An 18,572-nucleotide genomic window follows, 5' to 3' on the forward strand; every position below is an offset into this window, starting at 1 on the left:
CCCTCCCTCCCTCCCTCCCCTGACACCCCCCTCCCTCCCTCCTCCCCTGACACCCCCCTCCCTCCCTCCCCTGACACCCCCCTCCTCCCTCCCTCCCCTGACACCCCCTCCCTCCCTCCCTCCCCTGACACCCCCCTCCCTCCCTCCCCTGACACCCCCCTCCCTCCCTCCCTCCCCTGACACCCCCCTCCCTCCCTCCCTCCCCTGACACCCCCCTCCCTCCCTCCCTCCCCTGACACCCCCCTCCCTCCCTCCCTCCCTCCCCTGACACCCCCCTCCCTCCCTCCCTCCCCTGACACCCCCCCTCCCTCCCTCCCCTGACACCCCCCTCCCTCCCTCCCCTGACACCCCCCTCCCTCCCTCCCCTGACACCCCCTCCCTCCCTCCCTCCCCTGACACCCCCCTCCCCTCCCTCCCTCCCTCCCCTGACACCCCCCTCCCTCCCCTCCCTCCCCTGACACCCCCTCCCTCCCTCCCTCCCCTGACACCCCCCTCCCTCCCTCCCTCCCCTGACACCCCCCTCCCTCCCTCCCTCCCCTGACACCCCCCTCCCTCCCTCCCTCCCTCCCTCCCCTGACACCCCCCTCCCTCCCTCCCTCCCCTGACACCCCCCTCCCTCCCTCCCTCCCCTGACACCCCCCTCCCTCCCTCCCTCCCCTGACACCCCCCTCCCTCCCTCCCTCCCCTTACAACCCCCTCCCTCCCATTACACCCCCTCCCTCCCTCCCCTTACACCCCCCTCACTCCCTCTCCTTACACCCCCCTCACTCCATCCCCTTGCAACCCTCCCTCCCTCCGCTTGCACCCCCTCCCTCCCTCCGCTTGCACCCCCTCCCTCCCTCCGCTTGCACCCCCTCCCTCCCTCCCCTTGCACCCCCCTCCCTCGCTCACTTCCCTTACACCCCCCTCCCTCCCTCCCCTTGCACCCCCCTCCCTCCCTCCCCTTGCACCCCCCTCCCTCCCTCCCCTCCCCTTGCACCCCCCTCCCTCCCTCCCCTTGCACCCCCCTCCCTCCCTCCCCTTGCACCCCCCTCCCTCCCTCCCCTTGTACCCCCCTCCCTCCCCTAACACCCCCCTCCCTCCCTCCCCTTACACCCCCCTCCCTCCCTCCCCTTGCACCCCCCTCCCTCCCTCCCCTTGCACCCCCCTCCCTCCCTCCCCTTGTACCCCCCTCCCTCCCCTAACACCCCCCTCCCTCCCTCCCCTTACACCCCCCTCCCTCCCTCCCCTAACACTCCCCTCCCTCCCTCCCTCCCCTGACACTCCCCTCCCTCCCTCCCTCCCCTGACACTCCCCTCCCTCCCTCCCTCCCCTTACACCCCCCTCCCTCACTCCCTCCCCTGACACCCTCCCTCCCTCCCCTGACACCCTCCCTCCCTCCCTCCCCTGACACCCTCCCTCCCTCCCTCCCCTGACACCCCCCTCCCTCCCTCCCTCCCCTGACTCTCCCTCCCTCCCTCCCCTGACACTCCCCTCCCTCCCTCCCCTGACACTCCCCTCCCTCCCTCCCCTGACACTCCCCTGACACCCCCCTCCCTCCCTCCCCTGACACCCCCCTCCCCTGACACCCCCCTCCCTCCCTCCCTCCCCTGACACCCCCCTCCCTCCCTCCCTCCCCTGACACCCCCCTCCCTCCCTCCCTCCCCTGACACCCCCCTCCCTCCCTCCCTCCCCTGACACCCCCCTCCCTCCCTCCCTCCCCTGACACCCCCCTCCCTCCCTCCCTCCCTGACACCCCCCTCCCTCCCTCCCTCCCCTGACACCCCCCTCCCTCCCTCCCTCCCCTGACACCCCCCTCCCTCCCTCCCTCCCCTGACACCCCCCTCCCTCCCTCCCTCCCCTGACACCCCCCTCCCTCCCTCCCTCCCTGACACCCCCCTCCCTCCCTCCCTCCCCTGACACCCCCCTCCCTCCCTCCCTCCCCTGACACCCCCCTCCCTCCCTCCCTCCCCTGACACCCCCCTCCCTCCCTCCCTCCCCTGACACCCCCCTCCCTCCCTCCCTCCCCTGACACCCCCCTCCCTCCCTCCCTCCCCTGACACCCCCCCTCCCTCCCTCCCCTGACACCCCCCTCCCTCCCTCCCCTGACACCCCCCTCCCTCCCTCCCCTGACACCCCCCTCCCTCCCTCCCCTGACACCCCCCTCCCTCCCTCCCTCCCCTGACACCCCCCTCCCTCCCTCCCTCCCCTGACACCCCCCTCCCTCCCTCCCTCCCCTGACACCCCCTCCCTCCCTCCCTCCCCTGACACCCCCCTCCCTCCCTCCCTCCCCTGACACCCCCTCCCTCCCTCCCTCCCTCCCCTGACACCCCCCTCCCTCCCTCCCTCCCCTGACACCCCCCTCCCTCCCTCCCTCCCCTGACACCCCCCTCCCTCCCTCCCTCCCCTGACACCCCCCTCCTCCCTCCCTCCCCTGACACCCCCCTCCCTCCCTCCCTCCCCTGACACCCCCTCCTCCCTCCCCCCTCCCCTGACACCCCCCTCCCTCCCTCCCCCCCTCCCTCCCTCCCTCCCTCCCCTGACACCCCACTCCCTCCCTCCCTCCCCTGACACCCCCCTCCCTCCCTCCCTCCCCTGACACCCCCCTCCCTCCCTCCCCTGACACCCCCCTCCCTCCCTCCCCTGACACCCCCCTCCCTCCCTCCCCTTACAACCCCCTCCCTCCCATTACACCCCCCTCCCTCCCTCCCCTTACACCCCCCTCCCTCCCTCCCCTTACACCCCCCTCACTCCCTCTCCTTACACCCCCCTCCCTCCCTCCCCTTGCAACCCTCCCTCCCTCCGCTTGCACCCCCTCCCTCCCTCCGCTTGCACCCCCTCCCTCCCTCCGCTTGCACCCCCTCCCTCCCTCCGCTTGCACCCCCTCCCTCCCTCCCCTTGCACCCCCTCCCTCCCTCCCCTTGCACCCCCCTCCCTCGCTCACTTCCCTTGCACCCCCCTCCCTCCCTCCCCTTACACCCCCGTCCCCCCCTCCCCTTACAACCCCCCTCCCCTTACAACCCCCTCCCCTTACACCATCCCTCCCCTTACACCCCCCCCCTCCCTTACACCCCCTCCCCCTCCCTCCCCTTACACCCCCTCCCTCCCTCCCCTTACACCCCCACCTCCCTCCCCTTACACCCCCCCCCTCCCTCCCCTTACACCCCCCCCTCCCTCCCCTAACACCGCCCCCCTCCCTCCCCTTACACCCCCCCCTCCCTCCCCTTACAACCCCCCCTCCCTCCCCTTACACCCCCCTCCTCCCCTTACACCCCCCCCCTCCCCTTACACCCCCCCTCCCCTTACACCCCCCCCCTCCCCTTACACCCCCCCTCCCCTTACACCCCCCTCCCCTTACACCCCCCCTCCCCTTACACCCCCCTCCCCTTACACCCCCCTCCCCTTACACCCCGCTCCCCTTACACCCCCCCCTCCCCTTACACCCTCCTCCCTCCCCTTACACCCCCCCTCCCCTTACACCCCCTCCCTCCCCTTACACCCCCTCCCTCCCCTTACACCCCCTCCCTCCCCTTACACCCCCTCCCTCCCTCCCCTTACACACCCCTCCCTCCCTCCCCTTACACACCCCTCCCTCCCCTTACACACCCCTCCCTCCCTCCCCTTGCACCCCCCCGCCTCCCTCCCCTTGCACCCCCTCCCTCCCTCCCCTTGCACCCCCCTCCCTCCCTCCCTCCCCTTGCACCCCCCTCCCTCCCTCCCCTTGCACCCCCTCCCTCCCTCCCCTTGCACCCCCTCCCTCCCTCCCCTTGCACCCCCCTCCCTCCCTCCCCTTGCACCCCCCTCCCTCCCTCCCCTTGCACCCCCCTCCCTCCCTCCCCTTGCACCCCCCTCCCTCCCTCCCCTTGCACCCCCCTCCCTCCCTCCCCTTGCACCCCCCTCCCCTTGCACCCCCCTCCCTCCCTCCCCTTGCACCCCCCTCCCTCCCTCCCCTTGCACCCCCCTCCCTCCCTCCCCTTGCACCCCCCTCCCTCCCTCCCCTGGCACCCTCCTCCCTCCCTCCCCTGGCACCCTCCTCCCTCCCTCCCCTGACACCCCCCTCCCTCCCTCCCCTGACACCCCCCTCCCTCCCTCCCCTGACACCCCCCTCCCTCCCTCCCCTGACACCCCCCCTCCCTCCCTCCCCTGACACCCCCCTCCCTCCCTCCCCTGACACCCCCCTCCCTCCCTCCCCTGACACCCCCCTCCCTCCCTCCCCTGACACCCCCCTCCCTCCCTCCCCTGACACCCCCCTCCCTCCCTCCCCTGACACCCCCCTCCCTCCCTCCCCTGACACCCCCCTCCCTCCCTCCCCTGACACCCCCCTCCCTCCCTCCCCTGACACCCCCCTCCCTCCCTCCCCTGACACCCCCCCCTCCCGCCCCTCATGCGCCCCCTCCCGCCCCTCACGCGCCCCCTCCCGCCCCTCACGCGCCCCCTCCCGCCCCTCACGCGCCCCCTCCCGCCCCTCACGCGCCCACTCCCGCCCCTCACGCGCCCCCTCCCGCCCCTCCCGCGCCCCCTCCCGCCCCTCCCGCGCCCCCTCCCGCCCCTCACGCGCCCCCTCCCGCCCCTCACGCGCCCCCTCCCGCCCCTCACGCGCCCCCTCCCGCCCCTCACGCGCCCCCTCCCGCCCCTCACGCGCCCCCTCCCGCCCCTCACGCGCCCCCTCCCGCCCCTCACGCGCCCCCTCCCGCCCCTCACGCGCCCCCTCCCGCCCCTCACGCGCCCCCTCCCGCCCCTCACGCGCCCCCTCCCGCCCCTCACGCGCCCCCTCCCGCCCCTCACGCGCCCCCTCCCGCGCCCCCTCCCGCCCCTCACGCGCCCCCTCCCGCCCCTCACGCGCCCCCTCCCGCCCCTCACGCGCCCCCTCCCGCCCCTCACGCGCCCCCTCCCGCCCCTCACGCGCCCCCTCCCGCCCCTCACGCGCCCCCTCCCGCCCCTCACGCGCCCCCTCCCGCCCCTCACGCGCCCCCTCCCGCCCCTCACGCGCCCCCTCCCGCCCCTCACGCGCCCCCTCCCGCCCCTCACGCGCCCCCTCACGCGCCCCCTCCCGCCCCTCGCGCGCCCCCTCCCGCCCCCTCCCCCCCTCACGCGTCCCCTCCTCCCCTTCCTCCCCTTGCACGCCCCCTCCTCCCTCCCCTTACACGCCCCCTCCCCCCCCTCCCCTTACACGCCCCCTCCCTCCCCTTCCCTTACACGCCCCCTCCCTCCCCTTACGCGCCCCCTCCCTCCCCTTACACGCCCCCTCCCTCCCCTTACACGCCCCCTCCCCCCCTCCCTCTCCTTACACGCCCCCTCCCCCCCCTTACACGCCCCCTCCCCCCCTCCCTCCCCTTACACGCCCCCTCCCCTTACACGCCCCCTCTCCCCTCCCCTTACACGCCCCCACCCCCCCTCCCCTTACACGCCCCCGCCCCTCCATCCCCTTACACGCCCCCTCCCCCCCTCCCTCCCCTTACACGCCCCCTCCCCACTCCCTCCCCTTACATGCCCCCTCCCTCCCCTTACACGCTCCCTCCCTCCCCTTACACGCTCCCTCCCATTACATGTCCCGCCCCCCCCTCACATTAACCCGCCCCCCCCCCCCCCCCTCACTCACACACTCCAGGCAGGGATATTGGTCCCTCTGTATTCACCATTCCATCCATCTCCAATGCCTCTCCTCCGTCGTCCAGCTGGGTGGGACTGCACTCGCCTGCTTCCATTCTTCTCTATCTGCCCGTAGCCAGAGAATCACCTGCAACGGCTTCTCTTCCCGCCCCCACATCGATACCTCTGGTGTCCCCCAAGGATCTATCCTTGGCTCCCTCTTTCTCACCTGCATGTTGTCCCTTGGAAACATCATCCAAAAACACAGCATCAGTTTCCACATGTACACTGACAACACCCAGCTCTACCTCACCACCACTTCTCTCAACCCCCCACGGGCTCTAAATTGTCAGACTGCTTGTCCCACATCCAGTTCTGGATGAGCGGAAATTTCCTCCCAGCTGAATTTTGGGAAGACCGAAGCCATTGTTTTCTGTCCCCGCCACAAACTCCATCCCTTAGTCACCGACTCCATTCCTCTCCCTGGAAACTTACTGAGGCTGAACCAGACTGCTTACAACCTTGGTGTCATATTTGACCCTGAGATGAGCTTCGCACCATCGCTAAAACTGCCTATTTCCACCTCTGTAACGTTGCCCGTGTCTGCCCTGCCTCAGCTCATCCGCTGCTGAAGCCCTCATCGTGCCTTTCTTACCTCCAGACCTGACTATTCCAACGCACTCCTGGCTGGCCTCCTACATCCTGCCCTCCGTAAACAACAGATTATTCCAAAACTCCCGTGTCCCGCTCACCCATCATGCCATGTGCTCGCTGACCTTCATTGGCTCCCGTTCCTGCAACACCTTGATTTCAAAATTTTGAGCCTTGTTTTCAAATCCCTCCATGGCCCTCGCCCCTCCCTATCTCAGTAACCTCCTCCAGCCCCACAACCCCTCCACGCTCCTCCAATTCTGGCCTCTTTCGCATCCCCGATTTCCATCGCACCCCGATTAGTGGCCGTGCCTCCCTAAACCTCTCCGCCTCTCTCCTCCTTTAAGACGCTCTCTTTGACCAAGGTTATGGTCACCTGTCCTTGTATCAACTAGGTTTATATTCACTGGAATTTAGAAGAATGAGAGGGGATCTCATCGAAACATAAAATTCTAACAGGATTGGGCAGGTTTGATGCAGGAAGAATGTTCCCGATGTTGGGGAAGTCCAGAACCAGGGGAAACAGTCTAAGGATAAGGGGTAGGCCATTTAGGACCGAGATGAGGAGAAACTTCTTCACCCAGAGAGTGGTGAACCTGTGGAATTCGCTACCACAGAAAGTTGTTGGGGCCAGTTCGTTGGATATATTCAAGAGGGAGTTAGATATGGCCCTTACGGCTAAATGGATCAAGGGGTATGGAGAGAAAGCAGGAAAAGGGTACTGAGAGAATGATCAGCCATGATCTTATTGAATGGTGGTGCAGGCTCGAAGGGCCGAATGGCCTACTCCTGCACCTATTCTATGTATCTCCTCATGGGGCTTGGTGTTGTTTGATAATCGCTCCTGTGAAGCGCCTTGGGACGTCTCACTACGTTAAAGGCGCTATATAAATGCAAGTTGTTGTGTGCCTGTGTGGGTGAGTAACCGCCTGTGAAGCGGCCAAAACAAGAAGCTGCTCTCAGCCCACGTTACTTTCAGTTCCTGTTCCTCAGTTCTGTATTGCCTCTCAGTGTTTCTGAGGCGATGTGGGGGGGGACTGGAAAAGGAGGTGTGTTTTCAGAGGGATGAAATACTGAGGAATAAACCTGTGGGAGCACGCGCTCCCTCGGTGTGTGCCTGCAGCTGTACAGGGTGTTGTTGGCTTCGAACGGCAAGCAACTGACTGCCTTTCTGCGATACAGACCTCGGACTGGGATCCTCCGGGACTGAAAGTCAAGTCGCAGTTTCAAAGCCTTGCTCTCGGACTATCCCCTCGTGACCAGCCCAAAGCTCATCTCTAGAGGGACAGAATTCAAAAGCAAAGCTGTTATGTTAAATTTATAGAACTTGGCTAAACCACACTTGCAGTGCTGTGCGCTGTTCTGGTCTCCAAATCTCCAAAAGGATATCGAGGCTATCGAGAAGCTGCAAAGAAACATTTACTGGAACAGAGAGGTTATAACTACAAGGAAAGTCTGGACAGGCTGGGTCTCTTTTCTCTGGATAGAGTTCTTCAAAATTATGAAAGTGTTCGACAGGGTAGACGTAGAGACGATGTTTCCACTTGTGGGTGAGACCAGAACTAGGGGCTATAAATATAAGACAGTCACTAATAAATCAAACAGGGAATTCAGGGGAAACTTCTTTATCCAGAGAGCGGTGAGAATGTGGGACTCGCTGCCGCAGGGAGGGGTTGAGGCGAATAGTATCGATGCGTTTAACAGGAAGCTGGATAAACACAGCGGGAGAAAGGAATAGAGGGATATGGTGGTGGGGTGGGAGGGGGCTGGGGTGGGGGGTAAACACCGGCACGGAGCGGTGGGGCCGAATGTGTCGGTGCTGTGCGCTCGATGTAATTCTATCCTGTGTCGATGTGCAGGTTGCTGATGATGGCGCAGCTCAGCTCGGTGGTGGCGGTGACAGCCGCGATCCTCGTCGCCATGATCTTCTCCTCCGTGCACAAGGTCGAGGAGGGTCACATCGCCGTTTACTACAGGTGAGGGTCCCACCGCCCCGGCTCCTGGGCTTACGCATTTGGTCCCGCCTCCTTCCTAACTCTCCGGCCCGATGGGGGCCATGCAAGGCCTGTGTAGCATTACGGCAAATGCTAAGCTCGGTGGGGGGGGGGGGTGAGGTGTGGCGGCAGCTCGAGTTGGCCAAAAGTAAAGTAAATGGGCAGAGCAAATGGCAAGTAAAATCTAAACTCTCACAGGAAGGTAAAATGGGCAATACAGACTGTGACTGGGGCTGAAGCAGTCCCAGGAGACTGAGGAGTCTGACTCGGAGTTTAACATGTCCAATCGATGCAGAGCAGCAATCGATAAAACCAATAGGATGTTGGGTTACGTAGTCGTAGCGGTTTTATGAAAGGGAAATCATGTTTGACAAATTTGCTGGAGTTCTTTGTGGTTGTAACGAGCAGGGTGGATAAAGGGGAACCAGTAGATGTGGTGTATTTGGATTTCCAGAAAGCGTTCACTAAGATGCCACATAAAAGATTACTGCACAAGAAAGAAGTTCACAAGGTTGGGGCTAATATATTAGCATGGATAGAGGATTGGCTAACAAACAGAAAACAGAGAGTCGGGATAAATGGGTCATTTTCAGGTTGACAAACAGTAACTAGTGGGATGCTGCAGGGATCAGTGCTGGGGCCTCAACTATTTACAATCTATATTAATGACTTGGATGAAGGGACCGAGTGTAATGTAGCCAAATTTGCTGATGATACAAAGATGGATGGGAAAGCAAATTGTGAGGAGGACACAAAAAATCTGCAAAGGGATATAGACAGGCTAAGTGAGTGGGCAAAAATTTGGCAGATGGAGTATAATGTGGAAAAATGTGAGGTTATCCACTTTGGTAGGAGAAATAAAAAAACAAATTATTATTTAAATGGGGAGTGATTACAAAATGCTGCAGCACAGAGGGACCTGGGGGTTCTTGTACAGTACATGAAATGCAAAAAGTTAGTCTGCAGATACAGCAAGTAACCAGGAAGGCAAATGGAATGTTGGCCTTTATTGCAAGGGGGATAGAGTATAAAAGCAGAGAAGTCTTGCTCCAACTGTACAGGGTATTGGTGAGGCCACACCTGGAGTACTGCTTGCAGTTTTGGTCACCTTATTTAAGGAAGGATATACTTGCATTGGAGGCAGTTCAGAGAAGGTTCTCTAGGTTGATTGCGGAGATGTGGCCCTCACGGCTAAAGGGATCAAGGGATATAGAGAGAAAGCAGGAATGGGGCACTGACATGCATGATATTGAATGGTGGTGCAGGCTCGAAGGGCCGAATGGCCTACTCCTGCACCTATTTTCTATGTTTCTATGAAGGGATTGCCATATGAAGAAAGGTTGAGCCTATACTCCTTGGAGTCTAGAGGTGATCTTATGGAAACATGTAAGATTCTGAGCGGTCTTGACAGGGTAGATGCAGAGGCGATATTTCCCCTCATGGAATCTAGAACTAGGGGACATAGTTTCAGAATAAGGAGTCACCCATTTAAATCAAATGAGGAGGAATTTCTTCTCTGAGGGTTGTGAATCTTTGGAATTCTCTGCCCCAGAGAGCTGTGGAGGCTGGGTCTTTGAATATATTTAAGGTAGAGACAGATTTTTCTTTGATAAGGGAGCCAACGGTTATGGGGAGCGGGCGGGGAAGTGGAGTTGAGGCCAGGATCAGATCAGCCATGATCTTATTAAATGGTGGGCGGGCTCGAGGGGCCGTATGGCCAACTCCTGCTCCTATTTCTTATGTTCTTGGTACAAGTCAGCGGAGGGTTAAAATGGGGTGGGATGTGCAAATTGGGCACCATTCCCGATCCCGTTCGCTTTCCCACAGTGACCTGGGTGAGGTTGCTGTAAGAAGGGGGATCTGAAGTGAACAAGTGCCTTGAAAAAGGAAGACTTCCTTTTATATAGCGTCTTTCATGATCACTGGATGTCTCAAAGCGCTTTACAGCCAATTAACTTTTTTGAAGTATGTCGTCACTATTGCAATGTGGGAAATGCTGCAGTCAATTTGCTCACAGCAAGCTCCCACAAACAGCAATGTGATAATGACCAGATAATCTGTTTTTTAGTGATGTTGATTGAGGGATAAATATTGGCCCCAGTATATCGGGGAGAACTCCCCTGCTCTTTGAAATAGCACCGTGGGAGTTTTTACATTCACTTGAAAGGGCAGACGGGGCCTCGGTTTAACATCTCATCTGAAAGGCGGCCCCTCCGACAGTGCGGCACTCCCTCAGTACTGCCCCTCCGACAGTGCGGCGCTCCCTCAGTACTGCCCCTCCGACAGTGCGGCGTTCCCTCAGTACTGCCCCTCCGACAGTGTGGCGCTCCCTCAGTACTGCCCCTCCGACAGTGCGGCGCTCCCTCAGTACTGCCCCTCCGACAGTGCGGCGCTCCCTCAGTACTGCCCCTCCGACAGTGCGGCGTTCCCTCAGTACTGCCCCTCCGACAGTGTGGTGCTCCCTCAGGACTGCCCCTCCGACAGTGCGGCACTCTCTAGATATTTGTGCTCATGTCCCTGGAGTGGTACTTGAACCCACGACATTCTGAGGCGAGGTTGCTGTCCACTGAGCCGCAGCTGACACAATAGTCCTCTATTAATATTTTTGTGTACAGTTTGCTGAGTTACTCCACCTTTCTCCCAATGGCTATTGGGCTCTCTAATTGTCCCTTTTAATTGTTCCTTAGGGGTGGAGCCTTATTGAAGGCAACGAGTGGTCCAGGATTCCATCTGATGCTTCCCTTTATCACCACCTTCAAAGCCGTACAGGTGCGTATCTTTCGGTGTGCTACAGATCTCAATCCTGGAGCAGTACTGAGTAACACTGCAAGTCCGTGGAAAACATCAAAATCACCGCCCACCTAGTGATCGGGAGTTGGAGAGGGACGTGCCCTGGCTACAGTCTAATTGGTTTAACTCTGTCCCATGGTTCATAGACTCTTACAGCACGGGAGGAGGCCATTGGGCCCATCGAGCCTGTGCCGGCTCTGTGACAGAGCGATCCAATCAGTCCCACTCCCCGCTCTTTCCCCACAGCCCCGCACATTTCTCCTTTTCAAGTATTTATCCAATTCCCGGTTTGAAAGTTACTATTGAATCTGCTCCCACCGCCCTTTCAGGCGGCGCATTCCCGATCAAAAGGCTTTTGACAAGGTCCCACACAAGAGATTGCTGTGCAACATCAAAGCACATGGTATTGGGGGGTAATGTATTGATGTGGATAGAGAACTGGTTGGCAGACAGGAAGCAGAGAGTCGGGATAAACGGGTCCTTTTCAGAATGGCAGGCAGTGACTAGTGGAGTGCCGCAGGGCTCAGTGCTGGGACCCCAGCTATTTACAATATACATTAATGATTTAGATGAAGGAATTGAATGTAATATCTCCCAAGTTTGCAGATGACACTAAACTGGGTGGCGGTGTGAGCTGCGAGGAGGACGCTAAGAGGCTGCAGGCTGACTTGGGACAGGCTAAGTGAGTGGGCAAATGCATGGCAGATGCAGTATAATGTGGATAAATGTGAGGTTATCCAGTTTGGTGGCAAAAACACGAAGCAGAATATTATCTGAATGGCGGCAGATTAGGAAAAAGGGAGGTGCAACGAGACCTAGGTATCAGGATACATCAGTCATTGAAAGTTGGCATGCAGGTACAGCAGGCGGTGAAGAAGGCAAATGGTATGTTGGCCTTCATAGCTAGGGGAGTTGAATATAGGAGCAGGGAAGTCTTACTGCAGTTGTACAGGGCCTTGGTGAGGCCTCACCTGGAATATTGTGTTCAGTTTTGGTCTCCTAATCTAAGGAAGGACGTTCTTGCTATTGAGGGAGTGCAGCGAAGGTTCACCAGACTGATTTCTGGGATGGCAGGACTGACATATGAGGAGAGACTGGATCAACTGGGCCTTTATTCACTGGAGTTTAGAAAACTTGAGAGGGGATCTCATAGAAACATACAAAATACTGATGGGATTGGACAGGTTAGATGCAGAAAGAATGTTCCCGATGTTGGGGAAGTCCAGAACCAAGGGACACAGTCTAAGGATAAGGGGTAAGCTATTTAGGACCAAGATGAGGAGAAACTTCTTCACTCAGAGTTGTTGACCTGTGGAATTCCCTGCCGCAGAGAGTTGTTGATGCCAGTTCATTGGATATATTCAGGGGGGAGTTAGATATGGCCCTTACGGCTAAAGGGATCAATGGGTATGGAGAGAAAGCAGGAAAGGGGTACTGAGGTGAATGATCAGCCATGATCTTATTGAATGGTGGTGCAGGCTCGAAGGGCCGAATGGCCTACTCCTGCACCTATTTTCGATATTTCTATCACAATAACTCGCTGCGTAAAAACAATTCTCTCCATCTCCCCTCTGGTTTTTTTGCCAATTACCTTAAATCTGTGTCCCTCTGGTTACTGACCCTTCTACCCCTGGGAACCGTGTCTCCTTATTTACTCGATCAAAACCCCTCATGATTTTGAATGCCTCGATTAAATCTCCCCTTAACCTTCTCTGCTCTAAGGAGAACAACCCCAGCTTCTCCAGTCTCTCCCCGTCACTGAAGTCCCTCATCCTTGGTCCATTCTAGGACATCTCTGCACCCTCTCCAAGGCCGGTTATGCTTGTTTAGTTTGATGTTGGAATCTTGTTTCTCCGCGGCCCGTGTAGTTTTAAGCCAGTATCCAGGGATTGTCTGGATAAAATGCTCTGGTCATTTTCATAATGTTTATCCAGCGATGAGCTGCCTCCCCTGTTTCTAATGTGATTCAAATTTTAATTGAACCCTTCGTCTTTCAGAACACCGTGCAGACAGACGAAGTGAAAAATGTTCCTTGTGGCACAAGGTAAGTGTGTGTTGTGCAGATGACGTGATATCTCTCCTTCCTGACACTATTACCACTCACTGGAACAATAGAAGGAGCATTTTAAATGCACATGACCCGATTCCATCGATTGCTAAGTCTGTGTGCCATCAAAGACTTGCTGCTTCTGTGCAATCATCTTGCATGTAAATAAACCCGATTTGTTAGTTTTAGCCTGAGTCCGGTGATCTTAGTGTGCTTTTTGCGGGCTCTCGGGGTAAAGTGATGGGATTCTCGTGGTTTCCGATGCTCTGTTCCACAGTTAATGGGTAATTGTGAGTAATCCACTTTGGTAGGAAAAATAGAAAAACAGAGTATTTTTTTAAACGGTGAGAGATTGGGAAATGTTGGTGTTCAGAGGCCTGGGTGTTCTTGTACACCAATCACTGAAAGTTAACATACAGGTACAGCAAGTGATTAAAGCAAATGGTCTGTTGGCCTTTATTACGAGGATTTGAGTATAAGGGTAAAGACGTCTTACTGCAATTATATGGGGCCCTGGTGTGACCGCACCTGGAGTATTGTGTACAGTTTGGGTCTCCTTACCCAAGGAATATTTGTCATAGAGGGAGTGCAACAAAGGTTCACCAGACTGATTCCTGGGATTGGGGGTGGGGGGGGGGATTATCCTATGAGGAGAGATTGAGTAGACTAGGCCGATATTCTCTCGAGTTTAGAAGAATGAGAGGTGATCTCATTGAAACGTGTAAAATTCTTACAGGATTTGACAGGCTAGATGCAGGGAGGATGTTTCCCCCGAGCTGGGGAGTCTAGAACCAGGGGTCACAGTCTCAGAATAAGGAGTCGGCCATTTAGGACTGAGATGAGAAACTTCTTCACTCAGAGGGTGGTAAATCTTTGGAATTCTCTGCCCCAGAGGGCTGTGGAGACTCAGTCGCTGAGTATATTTAAGGCTGAGATCGATAGATTGGATATTGAGGGAATCAAAGGATATGAGGACAGTGGGGAAAGTGTAGTTGAGGTAGAAGATCAGCCATGATCACATTGGTCGAGGGGCCGAATGGCCAACTCTTAGGTAATGTGGGAGTCCGTCTCACTCAGGGTCACGTGTGAGGGCACAAGTTTCGGTTCCTGGGAGCCCCTGTCTGCTTATGGAAGCTGTTTTGGTGCGTTAAACATTAAATTAACTCCAGGTGGGTTTAAACTGTGTGTATGTCCCCTCTGAGCACTTTTAAAACCTGGTCTGACACCCCATTGGAGCTACACTCCATGTGGAGTCGACCCCAAAGTCCTGAGAGCCCCTCCCCGGGGTGTCTCCAGAGCCCAATGTTCACCCCGCTGGCTCTGAGTAAACTGGCCTTCTGCCAAGGGGTGAAGGGTCAGAGCCACTCTGATGATGAACTCTGACCCCAAGCAAAGCTCAAATGTAAATGGGTCCGCTCACTCAACACTCGGATATCGGGGGGACGGTCACAAGCGTGAAGCCGCTCAAAGTTCAGCAGCATTAATCGTTCTCTTTGCTGTCCTCCCCTGCCAGTGGCGGTGTGATGATCTACTTCGACAGGATAGAAGTGGTGAATTTCCTCATTCCCAGTGCAGGTAAGGGGTTTGCACCTCCTGTATCCTGCTCACTGACCTATTCTGGCTCCCGGTCCGGCAACGCCTTGATTTTAAAATCCTTATCCTGGTGTTCAAATCCCTCCGTGGTCCTCGCCCCTCCCTATCTCTGTAACCTCCTCCAGCCCCACAACCCTCCCGAGATCTCTGCGCTCCTCCAATTCTGGCCTCCTGAGCATCCCCCGATTGTAATCACTGACGTGCCTTCAGCTGCCTGGGCCCCAAGCTCTGGAACTCCCTCCCTAAACCTCTCCGCCTCTCTCTCCTCCTTTAAGACGCTCCTTAAAGCCCACCTCTTTGACCAGGCTTTCGGTCACCTGTCCTGACCTCTGTGGCACAGTGTCAGTCTTTGTCTGATAACGCTCCTGTGAAGCGTCTTAGGGCGGTTTACTACGTTAAAGGTGCTGTATAAATACAAGTTGTAAATGTAAGCGATTTCCTTGCTGTCGCAAGGGGCAGTGGGCAGCACATGTTTCAGCCACCAGAGGTTGCCGGCGAGCTGTGAAGCTGTTCTATTGAGTGAGCAATTCGTAGCAATCAGACTATCCTCCTCAAAACAAAGCCAGTCCTGGACCTGGCAATGTTCCCTCCCGTGTCCATTTCCCCCCGACCCCATCCCGTGGCCACCCCCCCCCCGACCCCCAGTAACACATTTATCCCTCAACCAACCCCACCACAACAGGTTAACTGGTAACTTGCTGTTTGTGGGAGCTGGCCACATTTCCCTACATTACAACACTGACTGCACTTGGGGCATCCTGTGATTAGGGGCTATGTAAATGCGAGCTATTTCTGTACATGGAGCCCAGAACTCATAACCATAAATTAATTACATAGAATGTACAGCACAGACACAGGCCATTGGGCCCACCGCTCCGTGCCGGGGTTTATGCTCCACACCAGCCCCCTCCCACCCTCTCCATCTCCCCCCATCACCAGATCCTTCTATTCCTTTCTCCCCCATGTGTTTAACCAGCTTCCCCTTAAATGTATTGATACTATTCGCCTCGACCCCTCCCTGTGGCAGCAAGTTCCACATTCTCACCGCTCTCTGGGTGACGAAGTTTCCCCTGAATTCCCCACTGGGTTTAACAGTGACTGTATTATATTGATGGCCCCTCGTTCTGGTCTCCCCCACAAGTAAAAACACTTTCTCTCTGTCTACCCCATCGAAACCCTTTTATAATTTTAAAGGCCACTATCAGGTCACTCCTCAGCTTTCTCTTTTCCAGAGAAAAGCCCGTTCATCCTTTCCTGATAGGTATAAGTTCCGGTCTCGTCCTTGTCAATCTGTTTTGCGGCGTCTCTGGATCCTGTATCTATATAAACGGGAATGTCCGATGGATTTTGTTGAGGTCTCCAAGTGATGTGGTTTGAAACCGCTGTTTGTTTGAAATGGTTCCCTCAGTGTACGACATTGTGAGGAACTACACGGCCGACTATGACAAGACCCTCATCTTCAACAAGATCCACCATGAGCTCAACCAGTTCTGCAGCGTGCACACCCTGCAGGAGGTCTACATCGAGCTGTTCGGTGAGAGGAGTAGGGCGGGGTGGGGAGGGCGGAGGTGTAGGGGGAGGGGAGGGCGGAGGTGTAGGGGGAGGGGAGGGCGTGAGTGGGGGGGAGGGAGCAGCGGGGTGTCAGGGGGGCTGTGGGGGGAGCGGGGGAGGATGTAGGAGCAGTGGGGTGTCGGGGGAGGAGGCAGCAGGGTGTTGGAGGAGGGAGCAGTGGGGGAGGGGGTGTGGGAGGAGCGGGGGAGTGGGTGTCGGAGCAGCGGGGTTGGAAGCAGTGGCGTGTCGGGGAGGGGGTGTGGGGGAGCGAGGGAGGATGTGGGAGCAGCGGGGTGTTGGGGGAGGGGATGTTGGAGGAGCGGGGTGTTGGGGGAGGGAGCAGTGGGGGAGGGGGTGTGGGGGAGGGGGTGTAGGAGGAGTGGGGGAAGGGGTGTAGGAGGAGAGGGAGGAGTGGGGGAGGGGATGTAGGAGCAGCGGGGTGTCGAGGGAGGGAGCAGCGGGGTGTCGGGGGAGGGAGCAGTGGGGGAGGGGGTGTAGGAGGAGTGGAGGAGGGGGTGTCGGAGCCGCAGGGTGTCGGAGGAGAGGGAGGAGTGGGGGAGGGGATGTAGGAGCAGCGGGGTGTCGGGGGAAGGGAGCAGTGGGGGAGGGGGTGTGGGAGGAATGGAGGAGGGGGTGTCGGAGCCGCAGGGTGTCGGAGGAGAGGGAGGAGTGGAGGAGTGGATGTAGGAGCAGCGGGGTGTCGGGGGAGGGAGCAGTGGGGGAGGGGGTGTGGGGGGAGGGGGTGTCGGAGCCGCGGGGTGTCGGGGGAGGGGGTGTGGGAGGAGTGGGGGAGGGGTTGTCGGGGGAGGGGGTTTGGGAGCAGTATGTGGAGTGAGGACACCAGGTATCGTCACTGCCCTTGTATGAGGTGCTGATATTGGTTTCTTGTCTCGGCAGATCGGATAGACGAAGACCTGAAGTTGGCGCTACAACAGGATCTGACGGGCATGGCTCCCGGACTGATTATCCACGTGAGTGTCTCTGCGTTGATTGGCTGTCACTCGTGCAGAGCGTTGTTGCGTGTGATGCGCAGTCAGAGGCCGCGGGTTGTGCGAGGAGCCCTCAGCGACGGAGCCTCTTGCATCTTGCGATGGATCAGCAGCTCGGTGTTGGGGCCCAAACGCGGGCCCTTTAAGTGGCTGCACGGCCCATTCACAGCGCCGAATTTACCATGGGGGGAAAAAGCGGGTCCCACGGCCACACAGCTCGGGGGGAGGTTGTGCCCAAAACCCCCACAGTGCCGGGGTTTTCTCCTCCGAGAACAGTGCAGAGCTGAGAGTATAACTGGGTTTCTCACACACCCAGTGCCGCTCTCGAAGCCGAGGGTATTGTCCTGACTCGTGTTTGCTGTTCCTCCGCAGGCTGTGCGAGTGACCAAGCCCAACATTCCAGAGGCTATCCGCAGAAACTACGAATTGATGTGAGTTTGGGATAATTGGATCTAAACTGGCGGCTCGAAATGTAGATGGATAACTGTTCGGATCGGCTCTTTGTTCATCGCTGCGATTCAAAGAACGTTTCTGCATTTTGTCACAGCTCCGCTTGGTCCAATCTCCCAACAGCTCCCAGATGTCCAACTGCCGAATGATTGGCCCTTAACATAGGCCGAGAGTTCACTAGACCAGACGGGGTCACAGCATCCTGCATTTCTCTAGCGCCTTTCTCAGGACACCACAAAGCACGTTACAGCCAACTTTTGAATTGTAGTCTGTTGTAATGTAGGAAACGCAGCAGCAAAACTGCGCACAAACAGGTGATAATGACCAGATAATCTGTTCTATAGTGTGGGTTGAGGGATAAATATTGGCCAGGACACCAGGGAGCACCCCTCTGCTCTTCTTCCAATAGTGCCATGGGATCTTTTACATCCACCAAAGAGAGCAGATGGGGTTTAACGTCTCATCTGAAAGATGGCAGCTCCGATAGTGCGGCTCTCCCTCAGTACTGCCCCTCCGACAGTGCGGCTCTCCCTCAGTACTGCCCCTCCGACAGTGCAGCACTCCCTCAGTACTGTCCCTCCAACAGTGTGGTGCTCCCTCAGTACTGCCCCTATGACAGTGCAGCACTCCCTCAGTACTGTCCCTCCAATAGTGCGCCGCTTCCTCAGTACTGCCCCTCCGACAGTGCGGCACTCCCTCAGTATTACCTTTCCAACAGTGCAGCTCTCCCTCAGTACTGCCCCTCCGACATTACGGCGCTCCCTCAGTACTGCCCCTCCGACATTGTGGCGCTCCCTCAGTACTGCCCCTCTGACAGTGCGGCACTCCCTCAGTACTGCCCCTCCGACAGTGCAGTTCTCCCTAAGTACTGCCCTGCAGGTGTCAGACTAGATTATGCGCCCAATCTCTGGAGTGGGACTTGAATCCACGACCTGTGTC

The 18,572-nt window shown here is 58.3% G+C and overlaps 1 protein-coding gene across 4 annotated transcripts in view; it reads left to right on the plus strand.

Annotated features, from left to right (window-relative positions):
* The window catches only part of erlin2 (ER lipid raft associated 2), a 41,752-nt gene that overhangs the window by 4,653 nt on the left and 18,527 nt on the right, over positions 1–18,572 (plus strand). For all 4 annotated transcript variants that reach the window (XM_070865942.1, XM_070865941.1, XM_070865940.1 and 1 more), the window contains exons 2-8: positions 8,079–8,195; positions 10,901–10,982; positions 13,001–13,047; positions 14,564–14,625; positions 16,052–16,177; positions 17,092–17,165; positions 17,556–17,614. In XM_070865942.1, the coding sequence (XP_070722043.1) occupies positions 8,086–8,195; positions 10,901–10,982; positions 13,001–13,047; positions 14,564–14,625; positions 16,052–16,177; positions 17,092–17,165; positions 17,556–17,614 (560 nt within the window). In that variant the 5' untranslated portion in view covers positions 8,079–8,085. The remainder of the gene's footprint in view (positions 1–8,078; positions 8,196–10,900; positions 10,983–13,000; positions 13,048–14,563; positions 14,626–16,051; positions 16,178–17,091; positions 17,166–17,555; positions 17,615–18,572) is intronic.

Source organism: Pristiophorus japonicus, chromosome 22 (genome assembly GCF_044704955.1).
Source record: "Pristiophorus japonicus isolate sPriJap1 chromosome 22, sPriJap1.hap1, whole genome shotgun sequence".
Classification (NCBI taxonomy): Eukaryota; Metazoa; Chordata; class Chondrichthyes; family Pristiophoridae; genus Pristiophorus; species Pristiophorus japonicus.